Source organism: Hyla sarda, chromosome 7, assembly GCF_029499605.1.
Source record: "Hyla sarda isolate aHylSar1 chromosome 7, aHylSar1.hap1, whole genome shotgun sequence".
NCBI classification, from domain to species: domain Eukaryota; kingdom Metazoa; phylum Chordata; class Amphibia; order Anura; family Hylidae; genus Hyla; species Hyla sarda.
Window position 1 is genome coordinate 158,521,573 of NC_079195.1, and position 27,265 is coordinate 158,548,837.

At 41.6% G+C, this 27,265-nt stretch overlaps 1 protein-coding gene across 7 annotated transcripts in view; it reads left to right on the forward strand.

Annotated features, from left to right (window-relative positions):
* The window catches only part of KDM2A (lysine demethylase 2A), a 703,602-nt gene that overhangs the window by 365,349 nt on the left and 310,988 nt on the right, over positions 1-27,265 (forward strand). For all 7 annotated transcript variants that reach the window (XM_056531111.1, XM_056531112.1, XM_056531113.1 and 4 more), the window contains 2 exons: positions 18,200-18,315; positions 18,395-18,521. In XM_056531111.1, coding sequence (XP_056387086.1) covers positions 18,200-18,315; positions 18,395-18,521 — 243 coding nt within the window. The remainder of the gene's footprint in view (positions 1-18,199; positions 18,316-18,394; positions 18,522-27,265) is intronic.

Genomic DNA, 27,265 nt, shown 5'->3' on the forward strand with positions numbered 1-27,265 from the left:
ATTTTTATAACATTGAACCTCTCTGCTTGTAAGGAAAATAGACATCCCAAATAAATTATATATTGATTCACATATACAATATGTCTACTTTACGTTTGCTCAGAAGGAAAGGATCGACATTGGGCTTTTGGAAAGCAAATTTTGCTGAAATGGTTTTTCGTGGGCATGTCACATTTAGAAAGCCCCCATGGTGCCAGAACAGCAAAAAAAAAAAAAAAAAACACCCCACATGGCACACTATTTTGGGAAACTACACCCCTCAAGGAATGCAACAAGGGGTGCAGTGAGCATTTACACCCCTTTGGCATTTGAAAGATCTTTGTAACAGTGGGCTGTGCAAATGAAAAATTACATTTTTCATTTTCATGGACCACTGTTTCATGTGTTCCGTGAGTGGTGTAGTTTCCAAAATGGTCTCACATGTGGGTATTTTTATTTTTTTGCGTTTGTCAGAACCCCTGTGCACATCACCAGTTTATGCCTCAAATGTATATAGTGCGCTCTCACTCCTGAGCTTTGTTGTGCGCCCGGAGAGCATTTTACGTCCACATATGGGGTATTTCCGTATTTGGGAGAAGTTGTGTTAAAAAATGTTGGGGTCTTTGTTTCCTTTTACCTCTTATGAAAATGAAATGTATGGGGCAACACCAGCATGTTAGTGTTAAAAAATCAAAACTTTTACACATGCTGGTTAGACCCCAACTTTACCTTTTCATAAGGGGTAAAAGGAGAAAAAGCCCCCCCCCCCCCAACATTTGTAGCACAATTTCTCCCAAGTAAACTGTTGCTTTGAAATACGACAGGGCTCTGAAGTGAGAGAGCGCTTTGGGGTGTATCCGGATGTAAGCATTACACTTGCCTCCTCCACCAAAAATACTGTACGTCAGTTTTGCCCAAACAGGGTTCCTCCAGCTGTTGCAGAACTCCCAACATGCCTGTACAGTCAGTGGCTGTCTGGCAATACTGGGACTTATCTTGCAACAGCTGGAGGCTCCGTTTTGGAAAAACTGACATACAAGACTTTTGTGTTTTTTATTTTTATTGGGCGGGGGGTGTAAGGGTGTAGCATATATGTAGTGTTTTTCTCTATATTTAGGGTAAGTGTAGTGTAATGTTTTTAGGGTACATTCACACAGGCGGGGGTTTACAGTGAGTTTCCCGCTGCAGCGGAAAATTTGCCGCATCTCAAACTTTTTTTTTCAACTGTTATTTTTATTAAAGTTTTGAAAAATGTTCAATACAAAGACAGTGTCGAACATTCGAGTAGCGAAAAATGCAAAGTATAATCCCAGGCAGACATAACAGCTTCGCTAGGCATATCAGACAAAATAGGCATAACCAAAGTAAGAGCCCACACCAAACCTAAGGGTTCGGTTCGGAACAAGGACTAAAAGAAACCCAAAGGGAGAACAAGGATAAGGAACCAATCCCAACAGAACGAATCCGACAAGGACACGACAACACCAAGGGAGTACAGAAGGGAAAGCACAGGGAGGAGTGGAAGAGGAAGGATTGAAATAGGGTGGGGAGAGTAAGAAGGTGGCGTTTAGGGGGGTTGCCTATCCACAAAACCGTCCCATGGCAAGGTATTATTAAGAGAAACAGTAAGAGATTCAAGGGAGCGAATCTCCGAAATCCTCGCCATCAAGTCCAGCTCAGAGGAAGGAAGGGTGTGCTTCCAGAATTTTGCAATAAGGGTCTTAGCCGCCAAAACAATGTGCATAAATTGTTTGAAAGGGCGTTTGGTGAGCAACCTAGATGGAAGGAACAGTAAGTATACTAGGGGTCTAAGGGGACATGAACCCCAATACATCCGCCACCACCCTCCGCACCATCTCCCAATAAGGGACTATCAGAGGACAGGCCCAGAATATGTGGAAAACCGTACCAAGCCCCACTCCGCAACGCCAACATTGCGGTGGAATGTTCGGGTTCAGACGGTTGAGCAGGGCAGGAGTGTTGTACCATCCCATTAGCATTTTGCCTTATAGCTGTGCAAATGGAGGCCTTAGAAGCCCATTCCCATATGATCCTCCGTTGGAGCAGGGTAATAGTGGTGTTCAAGACCTCCTCCTAGCGACTCTAACGATGGGATGGCGTACTCCCCTCCAAAGGGACATTGAGAATAGAGTAAATGTCTGAAAGGAGACCCTTCGCGCATCTCAAACTTAAAGCAGGAAACTTGCTGTAAACCACCGCCCATGTGAATGTACCCTGACAGGCATTGAGTTAGGTAACAGACTACGGCACTGTTTCCGCACCACTGTCTGTTTCCTAACTCAGTGTTTCCCACCCCTTATGCCTCTAGCTGTTGCAAAACTACAACTCTCAGCATGCATGGTCTGTCAGTGCATGCTGGGAGTTATACTTTTGCAACAGCTGGAGGCACACAGGTAGGTAAACACTGAGTTAGGAAACAGACAATGTTTCCCAACCAGTGTACCTCCAGTTGTTGCAATGCTACAACTCCCAGCATGCCCAGACAGCGGAAGGGCATGTTGGGAGTTGTATTTATGCAACAACTGGAGGAGAACAGTTTGGAGACCACTGTGTAGTGGTCTCAAAACTGTAGCCCTCCAGATGTTGCAAGACTTCAACTCCAAGCATGCCCAGACTGCCCAAGCATGCTGGGAGTTGTAGTTCAGCAACATATGAAGAGCAAGATGTTACAGAACTACAACTTCCAGCATGCCTGGACTGTCTGGGCATACTGAGAGTTGTAGTTTTGCAACATCTGGAAGGAGAGTGGTCTCCAAATTGTGGCCCTCCAGATGTTGCAAAACTACAACTCCCAGCATGCCCAGACAGCCAAAGGCTGGGACTTGTAGTTTTGAGACTTCTAGAAAAAGCAGTGAAGATCACTTTACGGCAATCTTCTCTGCTGCATCTGGGACACGCCGCCGCTTGCCTGCCGCCTCCTGTCATCCGCCTGTCCCTGGTCCCCATGTGAACTAAAGTAACGGTCGCTGGCGGTCCCCGCCGCATTCACGGCCCCCACACATCGCTGCCATCTTACCCCCACTCTGCCCCGACATCCAGGGGTGGGGAAATTAACTTTCACCCCCGCCCTGCGATTTGCCAGTCAGTCCTGATCTGCACCCTGCCACCTCGTTCCTATCATTCAGGATGGTCAGATCTGTCTGACAGCGAGGGATTGTATAGTAAAGTAGAAATCTTTGCAGATGATAATAAACTCTGTAAAGTGTTTAACACAATAGAGGAGAGTGCACTGTTACAAATGGATCTGGATAGTTTGGAGGTTTGGGCTGGGAAATGGCAGATGAGGTTCAACACTGATAAATGTAAGGTTATGCACATGGGGAGGAGAAATCCAGGCTGGGATTATGTATTAAATGGGAGAACACTTGGGATGACTGACATGGAAAGAGGTTGTCACCTCGAAATGCGCCTGTGCACCTTGGCTATTAAAGTAACCTTAACATTACCTGCTTGGATCAAGTTACTTACAGTGGATCGCGCCTGATACCCGAGATTTTTCTACACATCTCTACCTACGTAACATGGAAAAAGACTTAGGAGTCTTAGTTAACAGTAAATTTTGCTGTAGTGACCAGTGTCGGACAGCTGCTGCCAAGGCAAATAAAATCATGGGTGCATCAATAGGGAAATAGATGCCCCTGACAAGGAAAGAATTCTACCACTGTACAAATCACTAGTCAGACCACACATGGAATATTGTGTACAGTACTGGGCACCAGTGTAGAAGTAAGATATAGTGGAGCTGGAGAGGGTTCAAAGACGGGCATCCAGAGTAATAAGGGGAATGGGAGGACTACAGTACCCAGAAAGATTATCAGAATTAGGGTTATTTAGTTTAGAAAAAAGAAGGCTTAGGGGAGACCTAATAACTATGTATAAATATATCGGGGGGCAATACAGAGATCTCTCCCATGATCTTTTTATACCCAGGACTGTATCTATAACAAGGGGGCATCCTCTACTTTAGAGGAGAGAAGGGTTCTTTACTGTAAGAGCGGTGAGACTGTGGAACTATCTTCCGAGAAGGTGGTCATGGTGAACTCAGTAAGAGAGTTCAAAAGGGGCCTGGATGCATTTCTGGAGACTATTAACATTATGGATACTAGATTTCAGTTATGGATACTAGATTTATAAGGACAGAATGTTTATTCAGTGATTATTCTAACTGCCATATTTGGAGTCGGGAAGGAATTTTTACCTCTAGTATGAGGGTTTTTTGCCTTCCTCTGGATCAACTCAGCAGGGGCTCATTAGGGATAACTTAATGGACTCTGGTCTTTTTTCAACTTTATAAACTATGTTATTATAGAATTGTTTAGGTTCCTGGGATTTTTCTGTATTGTTTCTTCTATTATGAATTTAATCACAACATTTGCATCTCTTTATACCGCACCTAACATACCCATTTATTTCCAATCCCCCTAGTAGATACTTATCCTACATTTATTTTGTTTGACCTACAGTTTCTTTGGTATCGATCAAGCTATTTTTTGTTTGTTTGTGTTTTTGCTCATCAAAAGATATGTTGTTTGTTTTTCTGGTGCTTGGTGTCCCAATATAATATCCCCCAAAATTAGATTCCAGTTTTCTTTTATTATATTTCTAGTGCAGGAATAGGACATATTATTTCTTGTGAGAAATGCTAAATCAAAATTCCTCCTCCTTCCTGTCCTCTTACTTTCACAAGAAGGCAATCTTCTTGCTTCAAGGTGTTTGTTCTTTTCTATGCTTTCTCCCCTAGAGGTTTGGGGTACCCCTTCTGTCATAAGCATTCCTGTGAGGTAAATTGTTGTTGTCGACAATAAGTGTTTGATGAACACTTACGCTGAATCCTTCTCATTTGACTGTAAGAGATATTTTTCTTTAGAGTTTTTGCAATGACAACAGGAAAAATCCAAATAACTGTTTACGTCCACTTCCTTAACACCTTAAGGACCAGACCAATTTTTACTGTAGGACCAGAGCGTTTTTTGCACATCTGACCACTGTCACTTTAAGCATTAATAACTCAGGGATGCTTTTACCTTTCATTCTGTTTCCGAGATTGTTTTTTTGTGACATATTCTACTTTATTTTATTGGTAAAATTTTGTCGATACTTGCATCATTTATTGGGGAAAAATTCCAAAATTTTATGAAAAAATTGAAAATTTAGCATTTTTCTAACTTTGAAGCTCTCTGCTTGTAAGGAAAATAGACATTCCAAATAAATTATATTTTGATTCACAAATACAATGGGGGAGATTTATCAAAACCAGTGCAGAGGAAAACTTGCCCAGTTGCCCATAGCAACCAATCAGCTTGCTTCTTTCATTTTTATGAAGGCCTGTGAAAAATGAAAGAAGCAATCTGATTGGTTGCTATGGGCAACTGGGCAAGTTTTCCTCTGCACAGGTTTTGATAAATCTCCCCCAATATGTCTACTTTATGTTGGCATCATAAAGTTGACATATTTTTTACTTTTGGAAGACATCAGAGGGCTTTAAAGTTCAGCAGCAATTTTCCAACTTTTCAAAAAAAATTCAAAATCAGAATTTTTCATGGACCAGTTCAGGTTTGAAGTGGATTTGAAGGGTTTTCTTATTAGAAATACCCCATAAATGACCCCATTATAAAAACTGCACCCCTCAAAGTATTCACAATGACATTCAGTAAGTGTGTTAACCCTTTAGGTGTTTCACAGGAATAGCAGAAAAGTGAAGGAGAAAATTCAAAATCTTCATTTTTTTACACTCGCATTTTCTTGTAGACCCAGTTTTTTTATTTTTAGAAGGGGTAAAAGGAAAAAAATCTTCTCAAAGTTTGTAACCAAATTTCTCTCGAGTAAGGAAATATCTCATGTGTATGTCAAGTGCTCGACGGATGCAGTAGAGGGCTCAGAAAGTATATAGTGTGTGCTTGGTTTGACTGTATTATATATTACTGTATTATATAACGGTGTGTGATTAAAAATCACACACCGTTATATGGGGTAAAAAAAAATCACCACCTCCCCATAGATACACCATATATCTCTGGGTATCACCTGTATCACTGGAATCGCATCAAATTGCTGGTGTAAATTTACACCGGTGATTTGCAGCGATCGCCCACTGATGACCCCCCTGGGCATTGGAGCAGAGTGACTGCTGATCGATATCAGCAGTCACCCCAGTTCGGTCCCTGCCCGGCGCGCGGCAGAGACCTAAATTCCCACGGACGTACCCATACGTCCTTGGTCCTTAACTACCAGGGAGCTTAGACGTACCCGGTACGTCCATGGCCCTTAAGGGGTTAAAATAAGTCATGGTGCAAATGTTACCTTCTTCAATATAAATTCTGAGATTCAAAAACACTGTGAAGGAGCTTTATCAAGCTCCATAGTAAAAAAATTTTTCTATACTTGCTGCGACTTATTTCAATGCAAATGGCGGAGGGTACCGGAGTCCACGAGGAGGCCAAGGGAACAGTGATCGCAGCGGGACCAGCAATAGGCAGCGGCGGGATCGGTTGCAGTAAGGAGGAGGCGGCGGCGGAGCAGCGGTGGAGGCAGCGGTGAAGATCAATGGTAAGTGATCTTCACTGTTGCCTTCTAGGAGTTGCCAAACTACAACTCCCAGCATTCCCAGACAGACAAAGGCTGTTTGGGCATAATGGGAGTTGTAGTTTTGCAACATCTGGAGGGCCACAGTTTGGAGACCACTATACAGTGATGCCCAAGCTGTAGCCCTACAGATGTTGCAAAACTATAACTCCAAGCATGTGCAGGCATGCTGGGAGTTGTATTTCTGTAACATCTGCTCCTTCAGATGTTGCAGAACTACAACTCCCAGCATGCCTGGTCAGTCTCAGCATGCTGGGAGTTGTAGTTTTTCAACATCTGGAAGAGCACAGTTTGGAGACCACTATACAGTGGTGTCCAATCTGTAGCGCACCAGATGTTGCAAAACTACAACTCCAAGCATGCCCAGACTGTCAAAGCATGCTGGGAGTTGTAGTTCAGCAACATGTGGCCCTTCAGATGTTGCCGATCTACAACTCCCGGCATGCCTGGGCAATCTGAGCATGCTTGGAGTTGTAGTTTGGCAACATCTGGAGGGCTACAACTTGCTGTGAACCCCGCCTGTGTGAATGTACTCTAAAAACACTACACTACACATACACAAAATAAGGGGTAAAACACTACATATACACACTCCCTACACATTTACCCCCCCCCCCCCCCCAATAAAAATGAAACGTCTGGTACGGCACGGTTTCTAAAACGGAGCCTCCAGCTGTTGCAAAACAACAACTCCCAGTTTTGCCAGACAGCCATTGACTGTCCAGGCATGCTTGGAGTTTTGCAACAGCTGGAGGCGCTCTGTTTGGGAAACACTGCTGTAGGGTAATTTTGGTATATGAGGCAAGTCTAATTCTTGCATCCGGGGCTGTCCCTATGCAAATCCCTAATTTACACCTCAAATGCACATGGCGCTCTCACTTCAGAGCCGTGTCGTGTTTCAAGGCAACAGTTTAGGGCCACATATGGGGTATTTCTGTAATTGCCTAACAAATTTTAGGGGGCTTTTTCCCCTTTTACCCCTTATGAAAAGGTAAAAATGGGGTCTACTCCAGCATGTTATTTGTTTTTTACACTAACATGCTGGTGTTGCCCCATAATTTTCATTTTTAGAAGAAGTAAAAGAAAAAAAATACCCCCAAAATTTGTAACTCAATTTCTCCTGAGTACGGAAATACCCCATATGTGTATGTAAAATGCTCTGCAGATGCACAACAAGGCTCAGGAGTGAGAGCACAATGTACATTTGAAGTGATTTGCACAGGGGTGGTTTGCAGAGCGGTTCTGACATAAATGCAAAAAAAGAAACAAAAAGAAAAACCGGTGTCTGACAGATTTTTGGAACAGTGCTCCGTGAAAAGGAAAAATGTAAATCCAAACATCTTTCAAATGCCAGTGGGGTTTAAATGCTCACTGCACCCTTATTACATTCTGTGAGGGGTGTAGTTTCCAAAATTGGGTCACATGTCCGGAAATCCACTATTCTGGCACTACAGGGGGCTTTGTAAATGCACATGGCTCCCGACTTCCATTCCAAACAAACTCTCTCTCCAAAAGCTCAATGGAGCTTCTTCTCTTCTGAGCATTGTAGTGCGCCCGCAGTGCACTTGACGTCCACACATGGGGTTTTTCCATACTCAAAAGAGATGGGGTTACAAATTTGGGGGTGAATTTTCTCCTTTTACCCCTTGTAAAAATGTTAAATTTGGTACAAAACAAACAGCATGTTAGTGAAAAAAAAATTCATTTACACATCCAACTTTAACGAAAAGTCATCAAAAACCTGTGGGGTATTAAGGCTCACCATACACCTTGTTTCGTTCCTTGAGGGGTATAGTTTCCAAAATAGTATGCCTTTTTTTTTTTTTTTTTTTTTTGCTGTTCTTGGACCATATTGGCTTCCTAAATGTGACATGCCCCTCAAAAACCATTTCAGCAAAATCTGCTTTCCAAAAGCCAAATGGGACTCCTTCTCTTCTGAGCATTGTAGTGCGCCCGTAGTGCACTTGACATCCACACATGGGCTATTTCCATACTCGGATAGATGGGGATACAAATTTGGGGGGGCATTTTCTCCAATTACCCCTTGTAAAAATGTAAAATTTGGGGATAAGCAAGCATTTTAGGGAGAAAAAAAAATTTAAATTACACATCCAACTTTAACAAAAAGTCATCAAACACCTGTGGGGTGTTAAGGCTCACTGTACCCCTTGTTACGTTCGTTGAGGGGTGTAGTTTCCAAAATAGTATGCAATGTGTTTTTTTTTTTATTTTGCTGTTCTGGCACCATAGGGGCTTCCTAAATGTAACATGCCCCCCCAAAAAAGTTCAGAAAAACTCACTCTTCAAAATTCCATTGTCGCTCCTTCCCTTTGAGCCCTCTAGTGCACCCACATAGCACTTAAAGGAGATCTGTAGTGCAATATAAGGTATCCCCTATTTGAAGGATAGGGGATAAGTTATAGATTGCGGGGGGTCCGAGCGCTGGGGCCCCCCAGTATCTCCTGGACGGGGCCGCAGCAGTACGCTGGAAAGGGGGCGTTCTGTCCCCACATGATGCGGCGGCCAACACGCCCCCTCCATGTACCTCATAGAGACACATGGAGGGGGCGTGTCTGCCACAGCTTTCTGCTGGGGACGAAACTTCACTTCCTGCAGACTGCCACGGCCCTGTCCAGGAGATCCCGGGGGGGGGGGGGGGGCCCAGCGCTCGGACCCTTTGGATAGGGGATAAATTATTTTGCGCTGGAATACTCCTTTAACATACACATATGAGGTATTTCCTTACTCGAGAAATTGAGTTACAAATTGTAGGGTGATTTCTCTCCTTTTTCCCCTGTAAAAAATGAAGATTTTGAATTTTCTCCTTCACATCGCTGCTATTCCTGTGAAACACCTAAAGGGTTAACACACTTTCTGAATGTCATTTTGAATAGTTGAGGGGTGCAGTTTTTATAATGGGGTCATTTATGAAGACCCCTCAAATCCACTTCAAAACGGTCCCTGAAATTTTTTTTTAATATTTTGAGAAAAAGTGGAAAATTGTTGCTGAACTTTGAAGCATTGTCTTTCAAAAGTAAAAACATGTCAACTTTATGATGCCAACATAAAGTAGACATATTGTATATGTGAATCAATATATAATTTATTTGGGATGTCCATTTTCCTTATAAGCGGAGATTTTCAAAGTAAAAAATAAATGCAACATTTTCTAATTTTTCATCAAATTTTGAAATTCCTAATCAAGAAATGATCAAGCAAGTATCGACAGAAATTTACCACTACCATAAAGTAGAATATGTCACGAAAAAACTCTCTGAATCAGAATAAACGGTTAAAGCATCCCAGAGTTATTAATGCATAAAGTTACAGTGGTCAGAATTGCAAAAATGGGCTCAGTCCTTAAGGGGTTAAGGTTGAAAGTACAGGTATATATAGGTCAGCACTGTGCAAAGGTAGGTGCCAGGGATTAGCAAATCCAATGAAGTAAAAAGGATCCCGGCACTGTCGGGATCCTTTTTACTTCATAAGGTTGAACATACACACTGCACACCTTGTTAATTTTAGGACACATACATGCTGGCGTACCCACTAAATTTTAAAATGAAAGTAGTATTCTTTGCAAAAACATTTTATCCCCTATACAAAGGATAGGGGATAAGATGTCTGATCGCGGGGGGGGGGGGCACTGCGGAGACCCCACGCGGTGTCCCTGCAGCACCCGCATTCTATGTTTCGGAAACCTCTGGGTTTCCGGGACTGGGGACGTGACGTCACACCACGCCCTCTCCATTCATGTCTATGGGAGGGGGCGTGACGGGTGCTGCAGGGAGATCGGGGGTCTCAGCAGCGGGCCCCCCACGATCACACATCTTATCCCCTATCCTTTGTATAGGGAATAAAATGTTTTTGCCCAGAATACCCCTTTAATGTTGTGTTAAAATAGAATAAGGCGCAAAATAATTGTGTAAGAATTTTTACAGACTACATAAATAACCCATATGAGGCACTAAAATTTTTCCGTAAATAAAAAAAAAACATTCAGCATCATGCACATTTTGGGGTGGGTAACGTACCGAGCTGTTTTGAAAAATGTTTTTGTTTGTGGCTTCACTATTGTTTATGTGCCTGTTGGTGCTGTGCTGTGTTCCTTCCTGACGTAAACGCCGGCCGCAGCGCAGCGACGCAAGACTCCGCCAACCAACGTCACAAAATGCGGGCTCAAAATTAAACAAAAAAGCCTTCAAAGTACAGATATTCACGGTGTCAAATAGTATGTTTTTAATATTTTTTATTTTCTGAGGAGGGTGGAGGGGTTGTTGCGGAATAGTTGGAGTGCAGCTATCTAGTGCCAGGCAGGCCAGTCAGGGTGTCACCCGATGCAGTATGCCCCCCCCCCCCCTTCCCGTCACTGTCTTGCAATGTCACCGTCACTCTCTAGCAACGCAACTTGTAATAAAGGATAGATAAAGAACTTCGGCTATTAACATAAGGGAAAACTTTTCTGCTTTAAAAAATGCTTTTGTAAGCAGGTTTCCTGGGTTTTTGCTTACATGCGATTTATTTATCAAGGTCGAGCGACTATTTGATAAATAGGGCGCATTTAAGAAAAAGTATGTTTAAAAAAAAATTGTCATATAAAATGTCATACGTTTGAAAAGAATGATAAATCTCATTTGTCAAATGCACTAATGTGGGATGTGAAGGAGAGGCCCCAATTGTTAGTGCTTAGTGTTTAATATCATCTATAAATATTCTATAGAACATAACACAGTGATGTTATATCAAAGATTAATGGATGATATTATACTTGTATGGAAGGGCATGGAGGATACCCATAACGGAATACATTAGTGAACTAAACACTTGCAATTTCTGTTATCGTTTATTATTGATGACATTGATTAATCGTTCAGCCCTAGTTCAAATTTTTAAAATATAAGGTTACGTCTTAAATTGCTAATTTTGTAATAAAAAGTGACCATAAAGTTACATTTGAGCAAACGTGGTACTGTTAAAAATTACATATCACACACACACACACACACACACACAAATGAGTTCTCATACAACCCTCTATACCGAACAATTAGAAAGTTATAGGCAGTCAGAAGAGAATCCTTTAAAAAAAACATAGCCCTTACCAAAAGTTGCAAAACTGCGGGTTTCTTCTTAGTTTTCCAGCACAAATAGAAAAATGTTAATTCTGCCGTACACGTTATTGTAAAATGTAAAGTGTTATTCCAAAGTACAAATGGAAGGATGACGCTAGGTATCCACACAGGTTTTTTCTGGTGTTTTCCTGGAAAACTGCCACTAGTTTTTGAGCCAAAGTCAGAAGTGGATCGAGCAGGAAGGAGTAGATCTTCTTTATATTTCCCATGACTTTTAGTAACATAGTTAATAAGGTTGAAAATAGACCACACAAGTTCAACCTATAACCCTAATGAGTCCCTACTGAGTTGATCCAGAGGAAGGCAAAAAACCCTCATACTAGAGGTAAAAATTCCTTCCCGACTCCAAATATGGCTGATGGCGGATAAATCCCTGGATCAACGTTCTGTCCCTATAAATCTAGTATACATAACCAGCAATGTTATTACACTCCAAAAATGCATCCAGACCCCTTTTGAACTCTATTACAGATCTCACCATGACCACCTCCTCTAGCAGAGAATTCCACTGTAAAGAACCCCTGTCTGTGCTGGTGTAGAAATCTTCTTTCCTCTAAACATAGAGGATATAGATATAGATACAGTCCTGGTTATAAATAGATAATGGGAGAGATCTCTGTACTGTCCCCTGATGTATTTATACATAGTTATTAGGTCTCCCCTAAACCTTCTTTTTTCTAAACTAAATCTAATACTGATAATCTTTTTGGGTACTGTAGTCCTCTCATCCCCCGTATTACTCTGGTTGCCCGTCTTTGAACCTTCTCCAGCTCCACTATATCTTGTACACTGGTGCCCAGTACTGTACACAGTATTCTATGTGTGATCTGACTAGTGATTTGTACAGTGGTAGAATTATTTCTTTGTCGTGGGCATCTATGCCCCTATTGATACACCCCATGATTTTTTTTTGCTTTAGCAGCAGCTGCCCGACACTGGTCACTACAGCTAAATTTACTATTAACTAAGACTCCCAAGTCCTTTTCCACATCAGTTATCCCAAGTGTTCTCCCATTTAATACATAATCCCAGCTCTGACTTTTCTTCCCCCATGTGCATAACCTTACATTTATCATTGTTGAACCTCATCTGCCACTTCCCAGCCCAAACCTCCAACCTATTCAGATCCTTCTGTAACAGTTCACTGTCCTCTATAGTGTTTACCGCTTTACAGAGTTTAGTATCATCTGCAAAGGTTGCTACTTTACTATTCAACCCCTGCCCAAGGTCATTAATGAATATATTAAATAGAACAGGACCCAAAACTGACCCCACTAGTAACAGTCACCCAATCAGAATAAGTACCATTAATAACTACCCTCTGTTTCCTATCACTGAGCCAGTTATTTACCCACTGAAACACATTCTCACCCAGCCAAATCCTTCTCATTTTAGGTGCCAACCTTTTATGTGGCACCTTATCAAATGGTTTGGAAAAATCCAGATATAAGACATCCATCGATTCTCCCTGGTCCAATATGGAGCTCACCTCCTCATAAAAGCTGATCAGTTTAGTTTGACAGGACGGATCCCTCATAAAGCCATGCTGATATGGGGGTCATACATTTATTTTTATCAAGATACTCCAAAATAGCATCTCTTAGAAAACCCTCAAACAATTTACATACAATGGATGTTAAACTAACAGGTCTATAATTCCCGGGGTCACCTTTTGACACCTTTTTAAAAATTGGCACCACATTTGCCATGCAACAGTCCTGGGGAACAGTCCCTGTTACTATAGAGGCCCTGAATATTAAAAATAGGGGTCTGTCTATTGCATCAATAATTCCTTTAGAACACGGGGGTGAATGCCATCTGGACCTGGTGATGTGTCTATTTAGTTTTTTTGTAGATAGTACTGTACTTCTTCCTGGGTTAGACAGGTGACCTGTAAAGGGGAGTTTACCTTATCTTGCTGTATTTCACGTGGCATTTGAATTTACTTATAGCTTTGGCTCAAACACTGCAAAAAAAAGTCTGAGAAATACTGGGTGTAAACCTAGCTTTCAGAGTTATGGTTTTTTAAAGATGAGGAGGAAAAAATGAAAATGCAAAAATGAAAATTGGCTGTGTCCTTATGGCCAAAATGGGCCGTGTCTATAAGGGGTAAAAATTACAAGTGTTTCTAACTAAAACTTAGAAAAATTACATATATAAATTTGGTATCTCTGTAATCATACTGATCCAGAAAGTAAAATTATAAAGTAACTTTCACAATATGGTGTAGTGATGTAATTTGAGAGTAGCATGCCCAGAAGAAAATAGATTATACCATAAATCTAGATGTCAGGCTAAGAATTTACTACATTTACCTGATTATAAACCATACCCAAACATAATTCCTTTATTGTCCTGTGAGTCTGTCTGTTCCTTTAACCCCTTAACGACGCAGGACGTATATTTACGTCCTGCGCCGGCTCCCGCGATATGAAGCGGGATCGCGCCGCGATCCCGCATCATATCGCGTGGGTCCCGGCGCTAATCAACGGCCGGGACCCGCGGCTAATACCACACATCGCCGATCGCGGCGATGTGCGGTATTAACCCTTTAGAAGCGGCGGTCAAAGCTGACCGCCGCTTCTAAAGTGAAACTGAAAGTATCCCGGCTGCTCAGTCGGGCTGTTCGGGACCGCCGCGGTGAAATCGCGGCGTCCCGAACAGCTGATCGGACACCGGGAGGGCTCTTACCTGCCTCCTCGGTGTCCGATCGACGAATGACTGCTCCGTGCCTGAGATCCAGGCAGGAGCAGTCAAGCGCCGATAATGCTGATCACAGGCGTGTTAATGCACGCCAGTGATCAGCATAGGAGATCAGTGTGTGCAGTGTTATAGGTCCCTATGGGACCTATAACACTGCAAAAAAAAAGTAAAAAAAAAGTGTTAATAAAGGTCATTTAACCCCTTCCCTAATAAAAGTTTGAATCACCCCCCTTTTCCCATAAATAAAATAAAACAGTGTAAAAAAATAAAAATAAACATATGTGGTATCGCCGCGTGCGTAAATGTCCGAACTATAAAAATATATCATTAATTAAGCCGTACGGTCAATGGCGTACACGCAAAAAAATTCCAAAGTCCAAAAAAGCGTATTTTGGTAACTTTTTATAACATTAAAAAATGAATAAAAAGTGATCAAAAAGTCATATCAAAACAAAAATCATACCAATAAAAACTTCAGATCACGGCGCAAAAAATGAGTCCTCATACCGCCCCGTACGTGGAAAAATAAAAAAGTTATAGGGGTCAGAAGATGACATTTTTAAACGTAAAAATTTTCCTGCATGTAGTTATGATTTTTTCCAGAAGTGCGACAAAATCAAACCTATATAAGTAGGGTATCATTTTAACCGTATGGACCTACAGAATAATGATAAGGTGTAATTTTTACCGAAATATGCACTGCGTAGAAACGGAAGCCCCCAAAAGTTACAAAATGGCGTTTTTTTTCGATTTTGTTGCACAATGATTTTTTTTTCCGTTTTGCCGTGCATTTTTGGGTAAAATGACTAATGTCACTGCAAAGTAGAATTGGCGACGCAAAAAATAAGCCATAATATGGATTTTTAGGTGGAAAATTGAAAGGGTTATGATTTTTAAAAGGTAAGGAGGAAAAAACGAAAGTGCAAAAATGGAAAAACCCTGAGTCCTTAAGGGGTTAAAATGTGCCTTCAATTGCACAGAGAAATATTGTGGACTGTGAAAATGAAATGTATTTGCTGATTCTGTTTCTAAACAACAGAATAAAACCTGCTGCATTCTGTGCTGCTGCAACCTTTATTTGTGCAGTGGCAGACTGAGCTTGTTGCTCTGCCTCATAAGCTCCCATGTTTAATGTAGAGGTCTTTTACTAGATGGTTTTATTTGATCTGACCTTGCTTACTACCAGTGCAGAATAAGGTCTTATAAAAGATGCCATAAGAGCAAAATCTGAGTTCATGTGTTAAACCAGAGATGTGGAAATCCTATCGCCTGACGCCTGGGACATGCAGTTCCGGACGCCAGGTAGATGAATTTTTCATGCATTTAGCCCTGCTTCGGTCAAGCAGGGCCGGACAGATTTCCCACTTTGATTTCATTATGCCAGCGCTCGAGGTGTAGCAGACTACTGACCCGATCCTGCTCCATACCTGGCAGCCCCCAGCTGATTCCTGTAGCTGGGGGCCACCGCTGCTAATGACAGCAGCATCTAAAGGGACATTTTAACCATCCCTGGTGGTCTAGTGGGGTGGATGCCTCACCCTCACAGTGTAATCGCAGAGTGGCTATCCACTATGGAGGTAGCCGGAGGGCTTACCTCTCATCAAATGGCTGCCGTAGATCTGAATTTGATTGAGCCTGCTTGGAGCAGGCTCAACCAAATGAGCACAAATCACACAGATCAATGGCTTTTAATAGAATAATTCCTCCTAAAAGTCCCCTAAGGGGACTAATAAAGTATTTAAAAAAAAAAAAAAAAGTTGAATAAAAGTTTGAAAAAAAAAACAAAAACCCTTCCATATTCAAAGTTCACATCACCCCCCTTTTCACATTTCCATATAAAAAAAATGTAAACATAATAAAAAAATAAACGTAGTTGATGTTGGATCATGCGTAATTGTCCGAACTATTAACCTGTTAAGAACCCAGGGCGTACCTGTACGTCCTGAGTCTGCTCCCCTTCTATAACGCGGGGCAACGGCTGAACGCCGCGTCTAAAGTGAAACTAAATCACTGCCGGTTAGCTCAGAGGGCTGTTCGGGATCGTGGCGAAATCGCGGCGTCTTGAACAACTGTAGGACACGAGGAGGGTCTCCTACCTTGCCTCCTGGTGTCCGATCGCCGAATGACTACTCGGTGCCTGAGATCCAGGCATGAGCAGTCAAGCGGCAGAATCATCGATCAGTGGTTTCTTATGAAAAACCACTGATCAATGTAAAAGATCAGTGTGTGCAGTGTTATAGTCCCCTATGGGAGCTATAACACTACAAAAAAAAGTGAAAAAAAAAGTTTGAATCACCCCTTTTCCCATAAAAAAAAAAGTGTAAATAAAAATAAACATATGTGGTATTGCTGCGTGCGGAAATGTCCGTATTATAAAAATATATCGTTAATTAAATCGCATGGTCAATGGCGTACGTGCCAAAAACTCCAAAGTCCAAAATAGTGCATTTTTGGTCACTTTTTATATCATGAAAAAATTTATAAAAAGCGATCAATAAGTCCTATCAATGCATAAATGGTACCTTTTTATAAAATTCAGATCACGTCGCAAAAAATGAGCCCTCATACCGCCCCATACGCGTAAAAATAAAAAAGTTATAATGGTCAGAAAATGACAATTTTAAACATATACATTTTCCTGCATGTAGTTATGATTTTTTTCCAGAAGTACGACAAAATCAAACCTACATAAGTAGGGTTTGATTTTAATGGTATGGACCTACAGAATAAAGAGAAGGTGTAATTTTTTCCGAAAAATGTACTGTGTAGAAACGGAAGCCCCCAAAATATACAAAATGTTTTTGTTTTTTTTTTCAATTTTGTCTCACAATGAATTTTTTTTTCCGTTTCGAAGTCGATTTTTGGGTAAAATGACTGAAGTAATTACAAAGTAGAATTGGTGGCGCAAAAAATAAGCCATCATATGCATTTTTAGGTGCAAAATTGAAAGAGTTATGATTTTTTAAAGGTAAATAGGAAAAAACGAAAATGCAAAAACGGAAAAACCCCGGGTCCTTAAGGAGTTAAAATATAACATTATATATCCCCTACGATCAATGGTGTGAACGATTGCGTTTTTTTTTTTTGTTTTTTTTATCATATCCCAGAAAAAATGAAGGAAAAAGCATTCAAAAAGTCTGATCAATACCAAAATTGTACAGATTCAAACAGCAGATCAAGTTAAAATTTATCAGTCATGAGAAAAACATGACAGAATCTAAACAAATTTGGTACTGGTGTATTGAGACTGAACTAAAGTATCAAAATAACATGTAAGTTTGACCAGAAGGTGAATGACATAAAAAGGAAAACCCCCAAATTTACATGTCCACCCTGCCCCCCATCCCCCCTCCCCCCCCCCCCCCCCAGTTTCAACTCACAAATATTTTTTTTTGTTTTGGAGCATACGTTATGGAAAAATGAAAGGTGTCATTACGGAGTACAATTAGTCCTGTGAAAAACAAGCCCTCATATGGATCTGTAGATGGAAAACTAGAGTTATGGCTATTTTAGGGCAAGAAGGTAAAAATGAAAGTGAAAAAACTAACTAAATAAACTAATAAAATACCTTATTTACATACTATTTTGGTTGAAATTATTAAATTATTTTGTGTACCAAGACAAGTGGATTTTCATGAGGGACAAGTAGATTGTGTTCCATTTAGTCCCTTGAACAAGTAGATTTTTTTCCCACACCCCTGCGTTTAAACAGTTAGATAATTTACTGGAATATGGTTTTGTTGCTATAGGCTTATTGTTTGTGGACTGTTGTTCTATTATAGGGTGGATCCATGCCGTGTACACTCCTCAGGATACTCTAGTTTTTGGTGGGAACTTCCTACACAGTTTTAATATCCCAATGCAACTGCGAATCTATAGCATTGAGGATAGAACACGGGTGAGTACTAAAAGAAATGTGAAATTTTGCCTAACAATGCTAGAAGCCCAATGTTTAATATTTTTCATATGCTTTTCAGGTCCCTACAAAGTTCAGATACCCATTTTACTATGAGATGTGTTGGTATGTGTTGGAGCGATATGTTTACTGCATGACTAGGAAATCTCATCTTACCAAGGACTTCCAGAGGGAGTCACTGAGCATAGGTAAGGGTCCATTGTTAATGGAAGACATAATCTTTTATTCTTTTAACACACTATGACCACTTAGGGCTTATCAATATGCCTTTAACTTTACAATTATGGCCACTATTTCCTGGCACAGCTTTTTTGTTGCTGAAATCCATCAACCTCCTGCTTTTAGTGCACCCACTACATGGGCCTTTGACTTATACAATACCTCCTAACTGTCCTTCTAATGAGGCGCCTACTGTTAAATGTGGTGCTCAGTTGGAATAAAGAGCCATTGGCTCATCACCCTGTCAATTAGTCTGTTAATAGTTTGAAAAGTACAGAACCTAAAAAAATTTTTAGGAGGTCCTGCAGGAAAAAGTGGTAGCTGGAAGAAATCATCATGGTAGTCTGAGCTGGATGGAAAAGAAAATGGAATGTGAACAACTCCAGTCAGAGAAGCCGTCTCCTGTGGGTCACCGAATGTAACTGTATGTAATCTCTGATATGGTCTTCAGTGGTAATGATGGTGGTTACTGCTGTTAAAGAGGTATTCCTATTCTGCAGGTGCAGCTGTGGTTAGGGTGTGACAGGGGGCTTGGTTAGGAGCATGGGTGTGGTTAGTGAAGTAATGTGTTTCCGTGGTTTTGGAGAAACAAAAGGCAGTTATGCTCACCAAAGTTGTTTATGCTCAGGGCACAACATCTATAAGTCATATCACAAGAGAATTTCAGTAGCCCTGGAACACTCCATCTCCTACGGATCTCTGCATTCGACAGCGGTATATAGGACAAATCATTTACAGTTCTGGTGCTTCTCCAAAGTTGAATATTTTTACCCCATATATTTTAGATGCAGGTACCATGATAGTGCTTAATCTATGTGTTTTGAGTTCAGATAGAACTCTTTCTCAAGACATGCATATTTAAAAACAGAATGAAACAGGCTAAAATATTCATATTATACTGCCAGGTCAGCAGAAGCCCAGGAAAAGAAACATACACCCTGACCTATGCCCATGGCTTCATTTGCTGGTGTAGTAAGATGGAGAATTTCCTTTAAACACAGAAGGGAGCAGAGTTTCAAAAATGATCAGCCCGTTATAATGAATAGTAGTAACTTAACCTCTTAAGGACTCATTTTGGCCTTAAGGACCTTGCCAATTTTTGTTTTTGCATTTTTGTTTTTTCCTCTTCCCCTTCTAAAAATCATAACTCTTTCAATTTTGCACCTACAGACCCATATAAAGGCTTGTTTTTTGTGTCACCAATTGAACTTTGTAATTACATCACTTATTTTATAACACATGCGGCGAAACAAAAAAAAACAAAACATTTGTGTGGTGAAATGAAAAAAAACCCCGCCTTTTTTTTACTTTTGGGGGCCTCTATTTCTACGCAGGGTGCTTTTCAGTAAAAACAACAAATTATCTTTATTCTGTTGGTCCATACGGTTACAAGGATACCCAATTTTATGTAGGTTTTATTTTACTTTACTTCTTAAAACTAGAAAATTAAAACTACATGCACCAAAATTAGTATGTTTAAAATTGTCATTTTATGACACCTATAACTTTTCTTTTTCCGCATACGGGGCTATATAAGCCTATCGTTTTTTTTGTGCTTTCGTCTAGTTATTATTGGTACCATTTTTGTTTTGATGGGACTTTTTGATCGCTTTTTATACATTTTTTTAATGGTATATGAAGTGACCAAAAATGCGTAAGTTTGGACCTTATATTTTAGTAGTTTGGACATTAACGCACGTGGCAATACCACATATGTTTATTTTTGGTTACATTATTTTATTTTTAAAAAAATGGGAAAAGTGGGTTGATTCAAACTTTTATTGTGGGAGTGGCTAATTCACATTTATTAACTTTTTTTTTCTTTTTCTTTTTTTTATTACACATTTTACTTTTTATTTATATAGGGAGCTATAACATGCAATCTTTCGATTGCATACATTGTTCAATGCTGAGCTTTGGCTCAGCATTGAGCAGTACTATCAGTGCTCTGCATCTCCAGCCTGCCATTGCTGGCTGGGAGCATCAGACCACCAATGGGAGGACGAGAAGACAGGCAAGGGTCCTCCCGCCATCCTCCCAGCTGATCGGGATAACGCAATTTCATTGCAATGTTCACGATCAGCTCTGATGAGCTTCTGGGAGCATTTTACTTTCATTTTAGACACCAAGATCAACTTTGATTCTGGCGTCTAAATGGTTAATCCCGGGCATCGGCCCGATTGGTGATGACCGGCATTAACCCTGGGTCCTGGCTGCTGGAAGCACGCTTCAAACACTGGTACAGGGACCAGGACATACAGCTAATTAACCTGTTAAGGACTCAGGGTGTACCTGTACATCTGGAGTCCCGTTACCGGGGTTTAAACCGTTCTCCCGAGCAGAGAACGCTTCAAACCCTGTGGGTCCCGACTACTATCAGCAGCCAGGTCCCAGGGTTAATGCTGGGCACGGCCGAATGGGCCGATGGCCGGCATTAGCCCTTTAAACGCCGCAATCAAAGTTGATCGCTGCGTCGAAAGTGAAAGTGTCCCTGCAGCTCAGCGGAACTGATCAGAAAATCACGATGTTCCACTCAGCTGAGAAGACAGCGAGAGGGTGCTCACCTGCCTCCTCGCTGTCCGATCGGCGATCCTACTGCTTCATGCCAGCTCAGCAGGCAGGAGCAGCAGAGCGCTGAGAACACTGATCAATGCTAGGCTATGGCATAGCATTGAAACATAGAAATGGAGCCCTAAAAATTTGCTAAATGGCAGGGTTTTTTTCATTTCACCCCACAGATATTTTTTTTGTTTCGCCTCAGATTATGTTATAAAATAAGTAATGTAATTACAAAGTACAATTGGTGATACAAAAAACAAGCCCTCATGGGTCTGTAGGTGCAAAATTGAACGCGTTATGATTTTAAGAAGGTGGGGAGAAAAAAAAAGTGCAAAAACGAAGATTGTTTTGAGTCCTTAAGGGGTTAATACCTGCACGTAGCTTTACTTGCAAAACAATAACAATATAAACATGTTATAGTTGCTTTGTCGGGTAAGATGAATCCCCCTATCCTGATATACACCACCAGGACTCATGTTATATTAATGAATAAATAGGTAAGTATACTGAGAATGGATATTAAATAATGATAATAGAAAATATAAATATACGCTGTGCCAGTATAAACATACCAAGGTCTCCCCAACAGCAGCTTCAGAGCAAGCATGCACTGCTGAATTCAACTTAATGCGGGAGAGTATAACACCGCGAGTAAAGCTAGAGGACAAGGTGCCTGTCTAGCACTGACATGCTGCTATAATGAGGTACGTTCAAAAAAGGAAGGAATCACTAAGAGGCTAACTGACAGCCTTTCTATTGCCCGATTATTATTGGGGCAGCATAGGAAAAAAGAAAAGATAATGGCCCAGATTTATCATACTGTGTGAGAGAAAAAGTGTAGTGATTTTCCCACAGCAGCCAATCGCAGCCCAGCTTTCACTTTACCACAGCTCATTAACTGAGCTGTGATTGGTTGATGTGGAAAAATCTCTCCATTTTAGTATGAGGGCTTGTTTTTTGTGCGATTAGTTGTAATTTGTAATGACCTCACTCATATTACCATAAAATGTATGGCGCAACCAAAAAAATACTATTTTTGTGGGGAAATCAAAAAGAAAACCGCAATTTCGAAAATTTTGGAAGGTTTTGTTTTCACGCCGTACAATTTACAGTAAAAAATTACATGTGTTCTTTATTCTGTGACTCAATACGATTATAATGATCCCCATGATTGCATACTTTTTTATTATTGTTGCACAAATCTCGAACTTTTTAACCATGTTAGTGTGTTTAACCCCTTAAGGACGGAGCTCATTTTCACCTTTTTTTTTGCAAATCTGACCACTGTCACTTTAAGCATTAATAACTCTGGGATGCTTTTACTTTTCATTCTGATTCCGAGATTGTTTTGTCGTGACATATTCTACTTTGTTAGTGGTAAAATTTCGTTGATACTTGCATCATTTCATGGTGAAAAATTCCCAAATTTGATGAAAAATTTGAAAATGTTGAATTTTTTTTAACTTTGAAACTCTCTGCTTATAAGGAAAATGGACATCCCAAATAAATGTTATATTGATTCACATGTACAATATGTCTACTTTATGATTGCATCATAAAGTTGACATGTTTTTATTTTTGGAAGACATCAGAGGGCTTCAAAGTAATTTTTCACAAAATTTTCAAAATCTGAATTTTTCAGGGACCAGTTCAGTTTTGAAGTGGATTTGAGGGGCCTTAATATTAGAAATACCCCACAAATGACCCCATTATAAAAACTGCACCCCTCAAAGTATTCGAAATGACATTCAGTAAGTGTGTTAACCCTTTAGGTGTTTCACAGTAATAGTAAAGCAGCAAAGTGAAGGAGAAAATTCAAAATTGTCATTTTTTTACACTCGCATGTTCTTGTAGACCCAGTTTTTGAATTTTTACAAGGGGTAAAAGGAGAAAAATCTTCCTAAAATTTGGAAGGAAAGGGAAATACCTCATATGTGTATGTCAAGTGTTCGGCGGGCGCAGTAGAGGGCTCAGAAGGGAAGGAGCGACAGTGGGATTTTGGAGAGTGAGTTTTTCTGAAATGGTTTTTGGGGGGCATGTCACATTTAGGAAGCCCCTATGGTGCCAGAACAGAAAGAGCCTTAATACCCCACAGGTGTTTGACGACTTTTCGTTAAAGTTGGACGTGTAAATTAAATTTATTTTTTTTACTAAAATGCTGGTTTTCCCTCAAATTTTACATTTCTACAAGGGGTAATAGGAGAAAATGCCCCCCAAAATTTGTAACCCCATTTCTTCTGAGTATGGAAATACCCCATGTGTGGACGTCAAGTGCTTTGCTGGTGAACTACAATGCTCAGAAGAGAAGGAGCGCCATTGAGATTATGGAGAGATAATTTGGTTGGAATAGAAGTCGGGGTCCGTGTGCATTTACAATGCCCCTTGTGGTGCCAGAACAGTGGACCCCCCACATGTGACCCCATTTTGGAAACTGCACCCCTCTCGGAATTTAACAGATCGTTGGAACAGTGGGCTGTGCAGGTCAAAAATTAAATTTTTTATTTTCACTGACCACTGTTCCAAAAATCGGTCAGATCCCTGTTGGGGGTAAATGCTCACTGCACCCCTTATTACATTCCATGAGCAGTGTAGTTTCCAAAATGGGGTCACATGTGGGTATTTATTTTTTTGCGTTTATGGCAGAACCGCTGTAAAACCAGCCACCCCTGTGCAAATCACCAATTTAGGCCTCAAATGTACATAGTGCACTCTCACTCCTGAGCCTTTTTGTGCGCCCGCAGAGCATTTTACAGCGACATATGGGGTATTTCCGTACTCAGGAGAAATTGTGTTACAAATTTTGTGGGTCTTTTTTTTCCTTTTACCTCTTGTGAAAATAAAAAGTATGGGGCAACACCAGCATGTTAGTGTAAAAAAAAAATTTTTTTTACACTAACCGGCTGATGTAGACCCCAACTTTTCCTTTTCATAAGGGGTAAAAGGAGAAAAAGCCCCCCAAAATTTGTAGTGCAATTTCTCCCGAGTACGGAGATACCCCATATGTGGCCCTAAACTGTTTCCTTGAAATACGACAGGGCTCCGAAGTGAGAGAGCACCATGCGCATTTGAGGACTAAAATAGGAATTGCATAGGTGTGGACATAGGGGTATTCTACGCCAGTGATTCCCAAACAGGGTGCCTCCAGCTGTTGCTAAACTCCCAGCATGCCTGGACAGTAAGTGGCTGTCTGGAAATGCTGTGAGTTGTTGTTTTGCAACAGCTGGAGGCTCCGTTTTGTCAGTGTAAGGGGGTGTGTAATATGTAGTGTTTTACCCTTTATTATGTGTTAGTGTAGTGTAGTGTTTTAGGGTGCATTCACTCTGGCGCAGGTTTACAGTGAGCTGCCCGCTAGGAGTTTGCGCTGCAGCAGAAAATTTGCTGCAGCCCAAACTTGAAGCAGGAAACTTACTGTAAACCTACCCTGTGTGAATGTACCCTGTACATTCACATGGGGGGGGGGGGGGGGGCAAACCTCCAGCTGTTGCAAAACTATAACTATATAGCTTCAGTAGCCTTCAACAGGGAGCCGCGCGTCGCCGCCGCCGATCAGGTAAGGGACCTCCACCGCCGCCACCGGTCACGCTACAGTTCCCCCGTTCTGCCCGGTGTACCGTCGGTGGGCAGAAGGGGGGAACCGAACTTTAACCCCCCCCGTCCCCGATCTGCTTTTGGTCGTCGCATCTTGACGACCAATAGCAGGGATAGGAGAGGTGGCACCCCTGCCACCTAACTCCTATCCCTTCAGGGGGACCGGGGGTGTCTTGGACACCCCCGATCCCCTTGATTTTCCGGGTCACCGGACCCCGGTATAACCCGGATCCGCCGAAAATCGACGGTCTGAATAGTCTCGGGACCCCCCTGGGCATATCCACGAGATGCCTGCTGATAGATATCAGCAGTCATCCCGGTCCGGTCCCCAACCGGCTAGCGGCAGGGACCGGAATTCCCACGGGCGTATGCATACGCCCTACGTCCTTAAGAGGTTAAGGACCTGGGGTTTTTCTGTTTTTGCATTTTCGGTTTTTCCTCCTTACCTTTAACCCCTTAAGGACTCAGGGTTTTTCCGTTTTTGCACTTTCGTTTTTTCCTCCTTACCTTTTAAAAATCATAACCCTTTCAATTTTCCACCTAAAAATCCATATTATGGCTTATTTTTTGCGTCACCAATTCTACTTTGCAGTGACATTAGTCATTATACCCAAAAATGCACGGCGAAACGGAAAAAAAAAATCATTGTGCGACAAAATTGAAGAAAAAACGCCATTTTGTAACTTTTGGGGGCTTCCGTTTCTACGCAGTGCATATTTCGGTAAACATTACACTTTATCATTATTCTGTAAGTCCATACGGTTAAAATGATACCCTACTTATATAGGTTTGATTTTGTCGCACTTCTGGAAAAAATCATAACTACATGCAGGAAAATGTATACGTTTAAAAATGTCATCTTCTGACCCCTATAACTTTTTTATTTTTCCACGTACAGGGTGGTATGAGGACTAATTTTTTGCGCTGTGATCTGAAGTTTTTATCGGTATGATTTTTGTTTTGTTCGGACTTTTTGATCACTTTTTATTCATTTTTTAATGGTATAAAAAGTGACCAAAATACGCTTTTTTGGACTTTGGAATTTTTTTGCGCGTACGCCATTGACCGTGCGGTTTAATTAATGATATATTTTTATAGTTCGGACATTTACGCACGCGGCGATACCACATACGTTTATTTTTTTTTTTTACACTGTTTTATTTTTTTTATGGGAAAAGGGGGGTTAAATGACCTTTATTAACACTTTTTTTTTACTTTTTTTTTTGCAGTGTTCTAGGTCCCATAGGGACCTATAACACTGCACACACTGATCTTTTACACAGATGACAGGCGTGTATTAACACGCCTGTGATCAGTGTTATGGGCGCTTGACTGCTCCTGCCTGGATCTCGGGCACGGAGCAGTCATTTGTCGATTGGACACCAATGAGGCAGGTAAGGGCCCTCCCGGTGTCCGGTCAGCTGTTCGGGACGCCGCGATTTCACCGCGGCGGTCCCGAACAGCCAGACTGAGAAGCCGGGTCACTTTCAGTTTCACTTTAGAAGCGGCGGTCAGCTTTGACCGCCACTTCTAAAGGGTTAATACCGCACATCGCCGCGATCGGCGATGTGTGGTATTAGCCGCGGGTCCCGGCCGTTGATGAGCGCCGGGACCAACGCTATATGATGCGGGATCGCGGCTTAAAAAATCGCGGGGTTAAAAAATCATAACTCTTTCAATTTTGCACCTAAATATCCATATGATGGCTTATTTTCTCTATCGGCTCCATTGGGGGACATAGACCATGGGTTTATGCTGCTGTCTCTAGGAGGCTCGACACTATGGCAACCAGAAAAGTCGGCTCCTCCCAGCAGGGTATACCAGCCCACAGGCACCTGAGGTAAGCTTAGTGTCTAAGGAGGATAGACACTGGTCTGGAATTCTCCTCAGACCAGGTCTTTTATTTTTTATTTTCCTAGTTAGGGAATGTGTTCTTTTATTCCTTTTTCTTTCCGTTTTCAGGTGGGGACTCAGGAACTGCGGTTCACTGTTTCCCTATTGCGAGAGGTGGCAGGCACCTTGGATGTACTGTTAACCCCCTCTCGCCAACGGACAGCGCTTGGGGTTGTACCTCATGGGTCCGGGTCCCCCTACCTCCCTGTTCGCCTCGCTATGAGCTTGGCTTGCTGCAGGTGACAATGCTGACTGAAGACTACATTCTGAAGACTTCTCGAGGTAAGTTCTTCAGACTAAGGTGAGTATTTTTTCCTTCCCTTAGGTCACGGACTTGTAACATCTGGAGTACCCCAGTTTTGGGACCACTTGCTCATAATTCAGCAGTGTGAGGATGGGGCTGGCCATAGGGTTCTTCCCTCTTCTTCTCTGCAGTGGGGGGCACCTTTATTATCTTATGGGGAGCAGTCTTCCTGAGCAGTCAGTGTGTTTATGGGGCACAGTTATAACGCGGCTGCCTTCTGCAGCCACGGCACGGCACTTTCTCGGCGAGCGCATTGTGCTAGTTTTACTTTCATTTCAGTTTCGTTTCGGCAGCTGCGGCTGCCCTCGGCGCCCTCGCCCGCTCCATTCCCCCCGGGCGCATATGTCTTCTCATGTGCGCTCGGGGCCG